Source organism: Gouania willdenowi, chromosome 6, assembly GCF_900634775.1.
Source record: "Gouania willdenowi chromosome 6, fGouWil2.1, whole genome shotgun sequence".
Classification (NCBI taxonomy): Eukaryota; Metazoa; Chordata; class Actinopteri; order Blenniiformes; family Gobiesocidae; genus Gouania; species Gouania willdenowi.
Window position 1 is genome coordinate 12255580 of NC_041049.1, and position 14593 is coordinate 12270172.

Below are 14593 nucleotides of genomic sequence, written 5' to 3' on the forward strand. Positions count from 1 at the left end.
TTTGCACAGTAAAAAAAAAAAAAGCAAAATATTACAAAAATAGGTATACAGTGCAGGAAGAGGCAGCTTGGGTCAGAAATATTGCTTTTCAAATTAAAACACTGCACACAATCTCAAACTGTATTCTTCTATACTTTCACTTTTCTCAAATATAAATGTAGTTCAAATAAAATTTTGTATAAAAATATCTGAGCTGCCGCATATTGTCACTTTTGTGCGCTAATCCTGGCTAGTATGTATTTGTACACACACAATATAACAAAAAACACGATCAAAGAACAGATTTTAGAGAAAAAAAAGTCACTGGGGTCGCCAGAAATTTGTGATGTAAAAATAGGGTCAGGACAAGAAAAAGTTTGGAAACCACTGAATTAAGCATTTTATTTTACTATCCTGGTCAATACAATTTATGAACTTGATTACCAATGATGTTTGATGGATTAGCCCATTACACAGATGAAAGAGGAGTGTTATCTTCTGCTCTGTGATAGAACGCATGAATCTGTCCACATGTAAACAGAAACGTAAGTGAATGCAGACAGGAGGTTGAACTCAGCGTACAACCCGTCGGAGCGCAAATGAACCAAGTTAAGCTCAGAGCTTTGGGGGTGCACATACACAGGTCAAAGGTCATGTGATCGCTGGGCGCTGTTTATGCTTCAAGAAACAAAATATGTAGCTTTCCACTCATAAAAAAGGATTTACAGAGAGCGCACATGCTTCGCTGCTGGTGGGAGACAGGGATTGGTTTGGATTTCCATAACTAAGGCTCATCTTTACTGGTTTCTGTTGCAAAGAGCTTCAATAAAGCTGTTTACATTCACACTGGGAACTGGTTAGTCTTTATGCCTATGGTGAGCAAAGTTTTTCTTCTTTGAAAACACATGTCAAACCGACCATTTAGCATCCAATTCGGCTGCTGGAGAAAGTAAAAATGACATGAATAATTGCGTAAATTTCCCACTAATTCAGTTGTAGAAATCTCCAAAAACAAAAATTCAATGAAACTCTACATATTTGCAGGGCTAACAGGTTTCCCACGCTTATATCACATATTATGTGTTATTTTTCATTTTAAATTGTTGAAGGATCCCTCAGTTTTTATAAAATCCTTAGATTTTCCTCAAATTATTCTACAAAAACAAAATCAATGAATTTTAAAAGAAAACCTCCTGCAGGGACTGATGTGTGTCACTTATTGTTTGAATAATATTGATGCCTCACATACTTTATCATTTACATGTCATTTATACGTAGAAGTGCAAACCAGGGCACATTAATGTTGAGATTCGTCCTTTTTTTTTCCGGCCTAAAAATCTGCGGCCCACTTGAAATCAAACTGGTCCATATTTAGTCCCTGAGATAACATGAGTTTGATATGATATGGAGAAAAAAAAAGGATAAAAATGATTTAAGCATGTAAACATTGAAATGAGTATACAACTTTAAAAACTATTGTGATTTTAATATTACCAGAGCATAGTTTCTACTGGTTCAGTAATAACTAGGTCTGTGTATGGTATGTATAAAGGGTGTTAGGGGTCCTAATGGAGTCAAGATGCTGTGATAGTTAATAGCTCAGTGGTTAAACCAATGGAGCTTCCACACAGGCTAAATGGGAATTAAACTGCTCTCTCTCATCTTTGTTCCCTTTCCCCAGATGGTAATTTAGACCCTGTTCCTTTGACACAAACTAATCAATCTGTGAAAATCCTATTCCTATTTTCCATTATGCTGACAGTGCACACGCCATCCCATTGTTGATTTAAGGCTTTAATTGAATCCTCTCATTAGGTTTTTTTACATTAGATTACCCTCCTTGATGTTTCACAATCCAATGAACTGCGCAGACTCACATTGTCTTGCTCTATGATCTCATTGTCTCGCGTTTGTTTTGGGTAATGTGGTGTAACCCTGAACATTAAAGATCAGCTTCGCTGGGAGGATTAGTCACTGTCACCTCCTGAGCAATTGATGTTTGTGAGGGGGTTTAATTGTGTTTATTAATTGTCATGAAATGCACATTTACAAACCACCTCTTGCTCCAACCAAAGCTAATATAGATTATTTGAATTTTTCCAGTCATGTGCTGAAATCACAAATGTGTTGGGTGAAACAGGGCAGCAGTGCAGTGTTAACTGCTACAAAAATTAGCGTTTTAATTCATTCTATATTGCAAATGGTCTGCATGGACTGCTTGATAATAAAAAGCTTATAATCATTATCTTTGTCTTTATAAGGATTACAATGTTTATCAAATACTTAAAAGGCTGCTTGTCTTGTTTACGAAACCTTGTACGTTTAACTTCAATACACACTTATCTCGAAAAGGTTCCTCCTGATCATGGGTGTAACTTTCTATGTGACAAATAGAATGAATACAATTAAGGAAATGAGCACCCAAAATGACATTTTCTCTCTTGCATTTCACTACAAGCACCCCAGGCATAGTGATAAACAATATGAATAGTTTACACATGTTGGAAAAAAAACCAAGCACTGCTCCTGACTATCAGGTAAATTGCTTTAGCAAGAACTGATATTGTGAAGGATTCACCACTTTTCCTTTTTTTTTTTTTTTATTACATATGTTTTTGTTCCCATGAAAAGTTCCACTGTAGCCATTTGAAAGTAAAGGCAAGGCAAATGTATTGGTATAGTGCGTTTCATACAAAAGGCAACTCAATATGTTGTCCATCATTAAAAAGTGCAACAGAAAACACTAAACAGTTTAAAATCAACAACAAAACATTAAATACAGAAAAATCTCCCTCTCAGTCATATGCAGTAGAGAACTTTAACTTTGATTTAAAAATGTTCACATTAGATGCTGACTTCAGCTCTGCTGGCAGTTTGTTCCACTTCTTTGCAGCATAACAACTAAACACAGCATCAACATGTTTACTGTGAGCTCTGGGCTCCACTATCTGACCTGTGTCCATAGATCTGAGAGACCTGCTGGGTTCATACCTGACTAACATGTCACTGATGTATTCTGGACTTAAACCCATTCACACATTTATACACCAACAGAAGAACTTTAAAGTCTATTCTGAGGCTGACTGAGAGCCAGTGTAAAGACTTTAAAACCTGTCATTCAAATCAAATCAACTTGAAATTACCACAACATAATTCTGAGGCTGAATAAAGACTTTTGTCCTGTGTTGACTTTGTTTTTTGGCTTCCTGTAGACAAATGAAGGACCAATCCAAAAAGGTGGCCAACCTGAAGCACAAGGAGCAAGTGGAGAAGAGCAAGAACGCCCAGCTGATGGAGGAGGCCAAGAAGAGAGAGGACAACCTGAACGAGAGCTCCCAGCAGATTAAGGTGAAGACGAGTAAAATGAACGTGTGAAAAAGTTTCTTGCCTTCCAATGCTCCAGCAACATGGCGTCGTCATAACGTGACAGGGAGATCAGCCTGAGGCGATGTCAGGCAAACTCATTCTCACATGCAGTTTTCAACTGGGGGAAGTGTGTGAGCGGGGAAATGAAGATAATTGGCAGGGAGAGCAGATAGAGGGATGGAGAGGAAAAGGAATGATGAGGAGAGAGGAAACAAAGGAGAGGAGAGGTGATTACAGGGAAAAAAAAACGAGCCGCTACGGGTTTTTAAAAATACTTCCTGCAGCCTGTCAGGAACTCCTAATTGTCTGTAGGGAGTCTGAAGTGACCGTCACTTAAACACTCATGTGCATTTTCTACATATTTCTGATCGCGGGGCTTTATTTCACATCTACATCACCTATTTCCTTTCGTTTAATTTCAAGCCTCCTCCACAGATTTTCCCCTGCAGCTCTCTTAGCCTCAGTCTATCCTCTTCCAGTAATCACTGACCCCAGTGGCTTCTCCCATTACACACAGATGAAAACAGACAGTGTCCAAATGAGGCGTATGGACCCTTAGGTGATGATTGATCTTTGGTTTCAAGTAAAGAAGCTGTGATTTCTGTGTGTGTGTGTGTGTGTGTGTGTGTGTGTGTGTGTGTGTGTGTGCGTGTGTGCGTGCGTGCGTGCGTGCGTGCGTGCGTGCGTGTGTGTGTGTGTGTCCAAGTGAAGAAAACCCAGTGTTTAAGCAGCTCTGCAGGCTGTGAATGGAACAAAAGAGCAAATATGTGCGTAAATGTCATTCAGTACAATTAAAGGGGAAAATTTTAATGTAATTAATCTTCATCACAGTCAGCAGAGTTAGTCACAAATTAATGTTGGAGGACTCAGCGTCTGCACATGTGTTGAAGATGTTTCTAGAGGTTTGGTCATGTCCTCCCTTTACCCTCCCTCTCTCCATCCATTATTCATACAGCTCTAATTTAGCTGGGTGAGTCTACAGCATGGCCAGAAGAAAAAGAAGAAGAAAAAAACCTTCTTCTTTTTTCTTTTTTTACAGAGGGGAACAGTGGGAAGCCGAGGCAGTCGATTTTCTTAAACACAGCTTCTTGTTTGATCCGTATCCTCAGAGACAGACAGAGATCAGGCTTCTCAGTTTTTTTTGTACATTGTAAGCAGCTGTATGACATGCATGAGGAGCGTCCAAGGTTTGGAGTCTGGGGATCCACTCACATGGATCTGCCAGTTAAAGCTGTTATGAGAAGCTTTTTTTTTTTTACCCCGTTCAACGAAGGTTTCTGTCTCTGTTACATTAAATCAACACATTTTCTGGGTATAGCCAGCACTTTCACAATCATCAGAAAAGAGAGAAATTATCTATCTTAAAGAGATCAGTTTGTATTCTTGGATAAAAGACAAGGTAGATGATCAAAGATAGAAGGAATTTACTTCAATTACTCTTGTGATTAGGTTGTTTTGACATTGTTGTATTATGAGGTATTTAAAGGGATCCTCCACGGTTTTTATGTTTGGCCGGAAGTCTTTAAAATGTACTTGTTAGAAGATGTATTCCTAAAAAACACATTATTATGTACAATGTGCATTTCATCGGGGACTACCTTACAGTTTTAGAGCCTGTGTTCCTCGTTCTTGAAATCTCATGATTGATGATGTCACACGGCCTCAATGCCTGGAAACAGCCCATTGTTTTCTATTGGAGTGAAGCATTCAGCCTGATTTTTAGATCATTTAGCAGCTTTTTTGGTCAAAATGCCAACTTGTGCTTCTTTTGGTTGCTTTAAATAATCAGGAAAAGTTAAAGATGCCGATATAAACCTGTTTTGTTCACCAAACGAGGATAAAAACAGTTGTGACTGGAAAAATGGGGCGACAGTTCCAACTCTACGGTTTTCTCGTAGACAATGAAGCAGAGATGAAGAGCTCTCCTAACGGGCCTTTACTCTCCCTTAAACAGTGCGTGGCTGACGCTCTGATGGCTGAAGTTAGCGAGTTATTACGGACTGTTGAAGACACACAAACCCTGAGGATAGAAGTCATTTTTGGGTGGGATTCCTTCAACAGTTTGTGATTTACTAATAAATATTGTGCATAATAATGCATTTCGTTTGACATAGATCTCCTAGTGAGTACATTTTAGGCCAAACTTGTGGAAATAGTGGAGGATTCCTTTAAATCAATTATTATCAGTGCTGTTGTCAACACTAACATACAGTAATGTTAATTTATGATCACTTTTGTTGTCTACCCTTTTCCAGGCTCCAGCATTTACAACTTTAATCTGATTAACCTACAATTACACACATGATCATTTTCATTCTGTCTTGTTTTTGACATGTTTTCTTTATTTGTTCATTGGATCCCTATTAGCTTCCACTGTGGTGGTTGCTAATCTTCCATAAAATAAATAAATAAATAAAAATCAAGATACTAGTACATGTAAGGACAGAAAAAAAATAAAGACAGTTAAAATACAGAAACATTACATAAAAAGGTACATCAAGACACATTTTTAGTACACCAACAAATACATAAAAAAACAAATACATGATATATACATTAAAATCATATTTTTACAAATTCTAATGCATTTTTAAATATGTGTGAAGTTGACATGTCTTTCAGGTCCCTGGGAAATTTGTTTAGCCCTTTAGTCTGCTAAAGGTTAGTTAGAAAACTAATTACACATCATCTTTTAGGTGTTTTTGATGGTCTGGTGGCATGAGACCAATATTTTCACAACCTGAAAGCATATTTTAAGGCCAATTAGGTGATTGAAGTTCTCAGCATCATCAATGTGTCACATTTGCTTCCACCCCTGTTGTGTAGGACTCCCTTCGTCTAAAGGAGGAGCGTATTGAGGAGCTGGAGGAGGCGCTGAGGGAAAGTGTTCAGATCACAGCGGAGAGGGAGGTGGTGCTTGTGCAGGAGGAACAGGCACGCACACACTCTGAGAGACAGGTACAGTCTATCCCTGGAGCTGATCAGACTCACTCACCTGTGGGTGTGTTTCTATGCATGAAAGAGAATCATTTACTCCAATGAGCCAAACTCAACCCCGTGCTTTACACGGTCTTTAAGTCTCCATGTCCTTTACTTTACATGTGGACACATGTGGTAAAGATGTGCAAATGTTTTTAGAGTAACATTTGAAACTCATCCTGACATATTCAAACATTACTGTACTAACAGCAGCAGGAACAGTCAGCACTCATTGGTCCACATCAGCTGAGCTCATTCAGGTGTGCGTGTGTGTATTTGCCCAGTCATTCTTTATTTAGAGGGGATGCAAATATGTCTCCATTTAAAGAAAAGGGGCTGGTAAACATAAACAGGTTTACTTTTGTCATAACGGAGCTCAAGTTGACTATTCTAATTTGTATCTCTAACTAAAGTATAAATAATTTAGCCTTAACGGAAATTATGCTTTGTTGAGGGTGATACATTTTCCATAATGAACATAATGTAAATGGCTATTTTTTAATTCACATTTTAGTCATTCAAGTTTTTCCAACGACAGATAAACAAGGTGTGTCTGGTTGTGTGTTTGTCTTCGTATGGCGGATGTTATTAATTAATTATTAATTCTGGAGCAGCCGCAGAAACGGTTGAAGACAGTGGTTCCCAACCTTTTTGGGATCGTGACCCCATTTTAATATCAAGAATTTCTAGCGACCCAAAATACCTTTTTTTTTCTTTTGATTTGATTTGTTGTACTGTATTACAAATACAGAGTAGCCAGGATTAGTGATAAGGTAAGATCGCATTTTGTTTTACTTTAAAAAAAAAAAAGAATAATAATTAAAAGAGTTTTTAAAAAAAAAAAAAGGAATTTCAGGTGACCCCATTTAAACTCCAAGTGACTCCACAGGTTTAGGAACTAAAGGATTTGGTTTCTTTCCCACCTGTAAAATAATATGTTGGAGTATTGAGATGTTAGTAACTCTTTATTTCTGATCCATTACTCTAATTTCAAGCAGATTGGGGCCTTAAGTTAAATATTAATGCTGGGGTAGGTAATTTTCTCCAGATACCCTTTTTAAGTTCTTGGCTGAAATTGGAAAAAAAAGGCGGAGTCGCCGGTGAAGCTCCATTCATAATCATGCTAGCTTTCGAAAATCACCAACCCTACCTTTAACCTCATATCCCCAAAGGATATAGATCCGGATCAATAATACTGATTCTGGATCAAGTTTGAAAAAATTGAGTTATCCCAATTCAATTTCTCAGTGGCGAAATTTGAAAAATTCTTACCTTGGTTCATAATTGACTGATATTTATTAAATTTGACAGGTTGGTTCATCCCCAACGTGTTTTATCAGGATCAGATCCAGATGAAACTACAGATTAAAAAATAAATAAATAATAGGGTGCCAATGCATTTGGACCTATCGTATCATTATTACAGTAGTGGATTTACTTTAAAGTGTAAATGATCATGGTACTATGATCAGAATCACTGAGAAGCAGTAGATAACGGCCAATATTTACAAAGAGGATATTTGGTGCTTGGCGGAGGTTTGCGCTCTCCGAGTACATCTTGTATTTTATTAATCCTTTTGTTCCACGTTTAAAATCCAGTATAATTTATGTAAAAGTGTGTTAACTTCTTTGTCACTTGTGTGTGGCTAAACCAATGGTTGCTTTTTGGTCCTGAGATCGTTGTGGTGCTCGAATCCTTCAGGAAGGTCAGAGGGAGCAGAGAGTTACTGTCCTCCTCCAACGTCAACAACACTAACTAAAGCTTTCATCACAAACACACACCTACATGTGTGGACATTGACATCCGAAGCCGGACATTAAAACAGAGGACGGCCAACTTCTTACACTCATTCGTGTTTCCCAGACACACACACACACACACACACACCAGTTTGACAGACAGAGGAGCTGCAGGCCCAGCATTAGGCAGGAGCCACACGGACGTCACTTTGGTTTTTCAACTCGCCGCAGGTGTCTGAATCCACAAGTAAAAATTGTAAATAAATATTTTTGTGCTGCTTTTTTGGGAGTGGGTAACTGTAATTATCCTTTCACATAATGATTTATAAAATGATGACAGGGGTACACAGTTTTCCTTCCATAATGAGGCCAGTATGTTCAAAGACGAGCCTGTTTTAGTTGGCAGACACAATCACAACGTTTCTATACAGACACACGCACGCACACACATAGAATACAGCACAGTCATTGGGTGCGACCGAGTCCTGACAATGTGTGTGCGTGGACGTCGTACACTAGCATCCTTGCATGTGGATCGACTGGCAAAGGCTTTTGACCAACGCTGCACAAAAAAAAAAAAAAAAGACAAATCTTTTCGTCTGGAAATGAGTCACAACTGTTTGTGTGAGCACGTACAAAAAGGTGTGCGTGTGTGTGTTGGGAGAGCAGAGGAAGGAGTACACACACTCCCTCTGTCTCCTTCAACACCCAACTGAAACAGACGAGCTCTTGTCTCTCACTTTTTATTGACCAGAGCAGTTTAATGTTTGAACTTGGTGCTCCTTCTTTTATTCTTCCGCCTCCTTTTATCCCAAACGCACTCTCCAGAAAACAGAGCTGGAATCTTCCTCTTCACACAATCCTTATGTCCTTCATTGCCTTCTTTCCAGCCGGCTCTTGTCACTCCTCTCCCCGTGCCTGCATCCCTGCATCCTTTTATTCACCAGACTGGCAAAAAGCCTCTCCTGTCATCTCTTCTTCCCTCCTCTCCTCTTTCAAACGCTTCCTGTGTTCCTGGCTACACACGTCCTGCAACTTTCTTCATTTCTTTTCACTGTCATCCCTCCCTTTCTGAATAAATCTTAATAATTTCGTCGCTCCTCTGTTTGCTTCCACTTTCCTTCTCTCAGCTTGGATCTGGCCTTGTTTTCTTGTTCCTGTCTTCCTCCTAAAGTCCCTTTCCGCCTTTTTCCCTTCATCCTGTCTCCTCTTCCCTCGTCGTTTTCACCATCCTTTCTCACATTTCTCTCTCTTTCTCTGTTATTTCGTATGCAGCTCTGTCACATTCCAATGCATGAGTTCACCACAACTGGATTTAGGTGGTCAAAGGTAACAAACTGTCATCATCACACAAGCCTCTGTGTGTGTATGTGTGTGTGTCTGCATTCATTTCATCTGGCTTCTTTCTTTTCAGTTCCTCACATCGTTTTTATGTCAATAAACAGCCAAAGGGGAAGTCAACTCTTTAAACCTGATATTTTAGAGCTTTAGCAGTAAACTCCATAACTGTTTGTAGACAATCTTTCACCACTCAGAGATGCTGAAATGTGGAATATAAATCATATGATGTTGGAAGGTCACAGTAAAAAGAAATTTAAAAAACTAGATGGTCAAATTAGATTTTTCCTTAAAAAACATAAAATACTATACTACTTTTGTGCTATAGGGATAGACTTTATTGTCTGTCCTGAAGCAGTGACAGAATTGTTTATTTTTTTTGACACGGACACAACAGAAACACATTCAGAAGATGTAAATATGGTTTAAATGTTGTGAGTGTTTTTGGTAACACTTTACTCTAAGTTTTATACAAAAGGCTGACATTACACTGTCATTATTATGACATGACACTTATCATTGGCATGAGTAAGGTGTCATGAAGGTTGTCATTAAGTAAGTAAGTAAAAGTTTATTTATATAGCATCTCTCAAGAGCAGAAACGTCACAAAGTGCTTCACAATCAGAGTGTCCTTTGTTACCCTAACCCTAACCTTAACCCTAACCCCACTAGATCCCTCCACCTAACCCAAAAAATGCAAACATAGCTCCAAAGGTGTCATGATTTAGTGAACAACACTTAATGGCAGCCTTCATGACACCTTATTCATGCTAATGGCAGCATAATGTCAGCGTTATGTATAAAACTTCAAGTAAAGTGTTACCTTTTTTCTTTGGGCTATATAACTTTTGAACTTGTTCAGTTAAGGAATATATAATGACATCAAACCTGAGTTGATTTTGATATTGTTGTTTTTTCAGACAACTACTGGTCCTTGTTAGAATGAAGGATGCTGTTATGAACACAGGATGTAGAGCGGATATGACTAAAAACATGATGAACAGCTCTGTAGAAAAAACAGTGTTTGGATGAATAAAATCATTATAAAGAGAATTAATCTGTAACCGGAGATGTGTGAGTTTCCCTGAGCCTTCATTAAGTTCCTGTCATTCATCCATTCATTCCAAGTTTTCACCTCAGTGATTCCCAGAACTTTGGTAAAAGAATCCTGAGTTTGGATTTGGTTTTTCTTTTGCTGATGCATGCACTCGTTTTATATACAGATTACAGAGGTAGGTGTTATCTAACTAAAACAAGAGAGACAAATATGAGTTCTGCCATGTGTGGTGTTGAACATCTTGTTCATAGGAACTACACACGCTGCTCACACACATAATCTGACACGGTGATACATTACACAGCCTGGGAGAGAAAGGTATACAGATTAAATATCTGTCAGAGACGAGGGAGAAATAGAGAAACAACAGAGAGACAAACGAAAACACAGAGACGGAAAATGACACGCTTGTGTCCTGCAACGGAGTGTTTTGTGTGAAAACAGTGAAATAGCTTTAAGATATGAAGCCGCACGCACTCCTGGACACACACAGAAATAATCAACCCACTCAGAAACTTAAAGATAAAGAGCAGTGAGGTTAAATCTGATCATAAGATAAAGAAAAAAGAAGAAACAAGGAGTTTAATTGTATTTGTCAATGCTCGTTGCAGGTAGAGGATCTGCTGGCTGCCATGGCGAAGGTGAAACAGGAGCTAGACGTGATGAAAGCCAAGTTGTCATCAACTCAAGTCTCACTGGCTGAGAAGGAAGGTCACTTGACCGCTCTGAGGGCCGAGAGGAGGAAGCATCTTGAAGAAGTCCTGGAGATGAAGTAAGTGTGTCAAACTGTAACAGTATATGAAGAGTATACACAGGACATTTACTGTAGGAGGTCATTAGGACAATGATGGTGTACCAATCACAGTGACAGGTAGGGAAATCTATCAACAATGAAGTTAACAGATAAGTGAGAGTAGAAACTGGTTTGAGGAGAACATGGAAAGATGTCACCTGATGAGTAGACAGTAGAAACAAGAGAGGATGCATGTGTTGGAATGAAGCCTAGACAAATTTTCAAGGTGTAGAGTGGTTAAAGCTGGACGACTTTAATGACCTGAACTCAATAATCCAAAGATTCTAAAAAGGCAGGAAGATGGATGAATTACCTTCGTCATGAAGGTAATATTTTCACTGGCGTTTATTCATTTGTTTGTTTTTCTGTTTGCAGGATTACATTAAAAGTACATAATGAATTTTGACAAGACTTTAACCAGACCTCAGGCCAGTGTTTTTTAACCTTGGGGTCGCCTGAAATGTCTAGTAATTGTTGAAGAAAAACTAATTGCAGGAGAACAATTGTCTCTGGGGTCGCAAGAAATTTGCGTCATAAAAATGGGGTCACGACCCAAGAAGATTTTGGAAGCCACTGCCTTAGGCCGTGGAAGATGTTGTTAAGTTTTGGAAAGGATACGGGTCAATATAGATTCTAGATCAGTTACAAAAATCAAAAAATCCCTGTCGCTCATGATTGGCCGAACTTCCAAAATTCATATCCTGGTTCATAATCGATCGATCTTCATAAAATTTGACTGTTATGTTGATTTGGTTATTCAGTTACCCCACTGAGTTTTTCCCTGATTGGTAGAGTGATTTTTCTAAAGAAAATGGGAACGACAACACATTTTGAGCTAATGTATTGTTATTAATGGGGATATAAAATTCCTCCAAGCCTTTACAGTGTAAATGATCATAGTACCATGATCTGGATCGCTGATCAGATAAATGACAATATCTGGAAAATATTTGGCAATTTGTGGAGGATTGCATTTTCTGACTGATCTTGTTTTGAAATGAGTCTAAAGGTCACAAGAGAGAGAAATCTACTGGTCAAACTGACATGACCTTCACCTATCACCTCATTATCACTGTCTGTTTTTTATCTATGCTTTTCATCTGCACTTTCAAGATATAGAATTAGGAAGAGCATCAACACAGTTATTATGTGAAGTAATGTAACTCAAATTGGTTTGGGCTTTTTTTTTTTCTTCTTTGACTGTACAACTTGGTCCAATTTAATGGAACAATGATTTGGGATAAACAAGAAGCCAAAAGTAATGTCAGTGTATGAATGTTCTGCCTGTTTAAATGTGCTTTTATTGGGGCATCATGGGAAATAAAGGCATGCTCTGTGATTTTGTTTTCCTCCCGGTTTTAAAGCATTTATTTTGTGTTCTGCATGGGTGTTCGTGTTCATGTGTGCCCAGGTGCGCAGAGTCACTGAGCATTTTATCGGTGCAGTTACGACCCGTTTGATTATTACAGTCATCAGTGCTTTAGAATGTGGAGCCTTGTTTCGTACTTAAAGCATGGATTTATCGATGCTTAGACGTTTGTTTGAAAAGAGTACATGGGATCAGGCTTAGTGCTGGAGGTCACACATACTGTATAAACACAAACACAGGCTGCATAAACACACAAAAAAGCCAGACATGTACAGATTTAAGTGCCCCAGTGGGCAATTGAGTTTTGGTGTGCTTTCATTTTATTTGTTCAGTGTATACATTACTGTACATTAGTTAACATTTGTTTTAAAAGCGAATTAATTTGGCTAAATCATTGTAAAGACAATGTTTTGAAAGAATCGTCTTTAGTTTTTCTAGAATAGAATAGAATAGGCCTTTATTGATCCCCACAGGGGAAATTTACGTAAGAACAAAAATAAATACTAACATAGAATAATAGTGCAAATATACGACTGGGACAGACATACATGAATAAATAAATTTAAATAAAATGTAAAACAAAAACAAAATGACAGCGGCATGAAAACACACTTTAATGTGCAAATGACAATGACTAGGCTTTGTATGTCAAGGTATTTTAATATATTTTGTGGTTATGTAGAACTATTGTGTTTTAACGGAAGGTGCAGGTAGAATTTTAGTTTTAAAAGTAGGCAAAAAAACCAATCTGGGCTGAGAAGATTCTCCCATTCTAGCCATCACCAGTTCAAAATTCAATATTTGTACGTCAGTTTTCTGTTTTTGAATCTGTCAGGGGACATTACACATAATTTAGATATATTACTCTGCCTTTGGACATAGGACTGTTCTCCACCTCCGCTTCTTTAGACTTTAATATTGAGATAATTCAGCTACCTGCTTACTGTCCTGCTGTGAGTAATCTATATGAAGTCATGTCTCATGCTATTCAGTAGACATTAGGGTTCGGTAATGTAAAGCACAACATGTTTAAGGTGACTGTGCAGTCTAGTGTGTGCATACATCTTGATGTAATGCACATGAAACTGTCTGTGCACAAGCTGCCAGCTGTATTTCCTGTCATTTGCTGCCCATAGTCTTACATCCCTGTAAGGTTTAATGTTGCTGAAGGATGTGATGTATGAGTCAGCATGACTCACGTTAACTCCCCTGCAGAACAAAATACCAAATAGAGCTCCTAAAGCCCATATATACTTCACAGTCATCTTGCTTTTTAACCTCATCCTTTTTCTTCTCTTTACTCCACACACACTGTCTTCCATACTGCATGGGGACACCCACTAAAATATTGCACTCACATTTTAGTTTCTACAATGATAGCGACTCTAACTACTAATGCTAACCTCATTCTTCCTCAGTGTTAGCTTCTAGATAGCTAATGGCTTGTTTAGCATTCAAAGCAAGTGAATAAATGTTTTCACTTTAACTTTCAAAACGCAGCACTTTATTTATCCTACGTTATGCACTTGTTTTATTTTGTCACGGCAAATTTGCGGTTGACCTCATTTGGAGACATGATTTATTGCTCTGGTTGAATGATGGAGTCCAGGCGAGGCATTGATGATTTTGTAAAAAAGATTTATTATAAAATTAAAGAAAAAAGGAGTAAAAAAGAAGCTTCCATCCTGAAAGAATGAAAGGCAAAAGGCTCGTGGCAGAGCAAAAAGGCAAGACCCACTCTAACTAACAGTTTCACAGCTTAAGCTTTTATACAGATAACAGAAAAAGTTCCACCCCGAGGTGAGGAGAAGGAGGGAGTCAGATGCCCAACAGTGGAAACATTTGAGGATGATGAAGACGTGTATATTATGAGGAAGATTGGGCCCCACTCTTATCTATCCTTGATAGTGTGTGTGTGCGTGCATATCTGCACGTGAGTTTGAGTTTTGGCCTTCAGCAGAGACTCTGTGT

The 14593-nt window shown here is 38.3% G+C and overlaps 1 protein-coding gene across 6 annotated transcripts in view; it reads left to right on the forward strand.

Annotated features, from left to right (window-relative positions):
• The window catches only part of LOC114464323 (ELKS/Rab6-interacting/CAST family member 1-like), a 135503-nt gene that overhangs the window by 70079 nt on the left and 50831 nt on the right, over positions 1-14593 (forward strand). For all 6 annotated transcript variants that reach the window (XM_028448367.1, XM_028448368.1, XM_028448369.1 and 3 more), the window contains 3 exons: positions 3192-3327; positions 6172-6303; positions 11072-11232. In XM_028448367.1, the coding sequence (XP_028304168.1) occupies positions 3192-3327; positions 6172-6303; positions 11072-11232 (429 nt within the window). The remainder of the gene's footprint in view (positions 1-3191; positions 3328-6171; positions 6304-11071; positions 11233-14593) is intronic.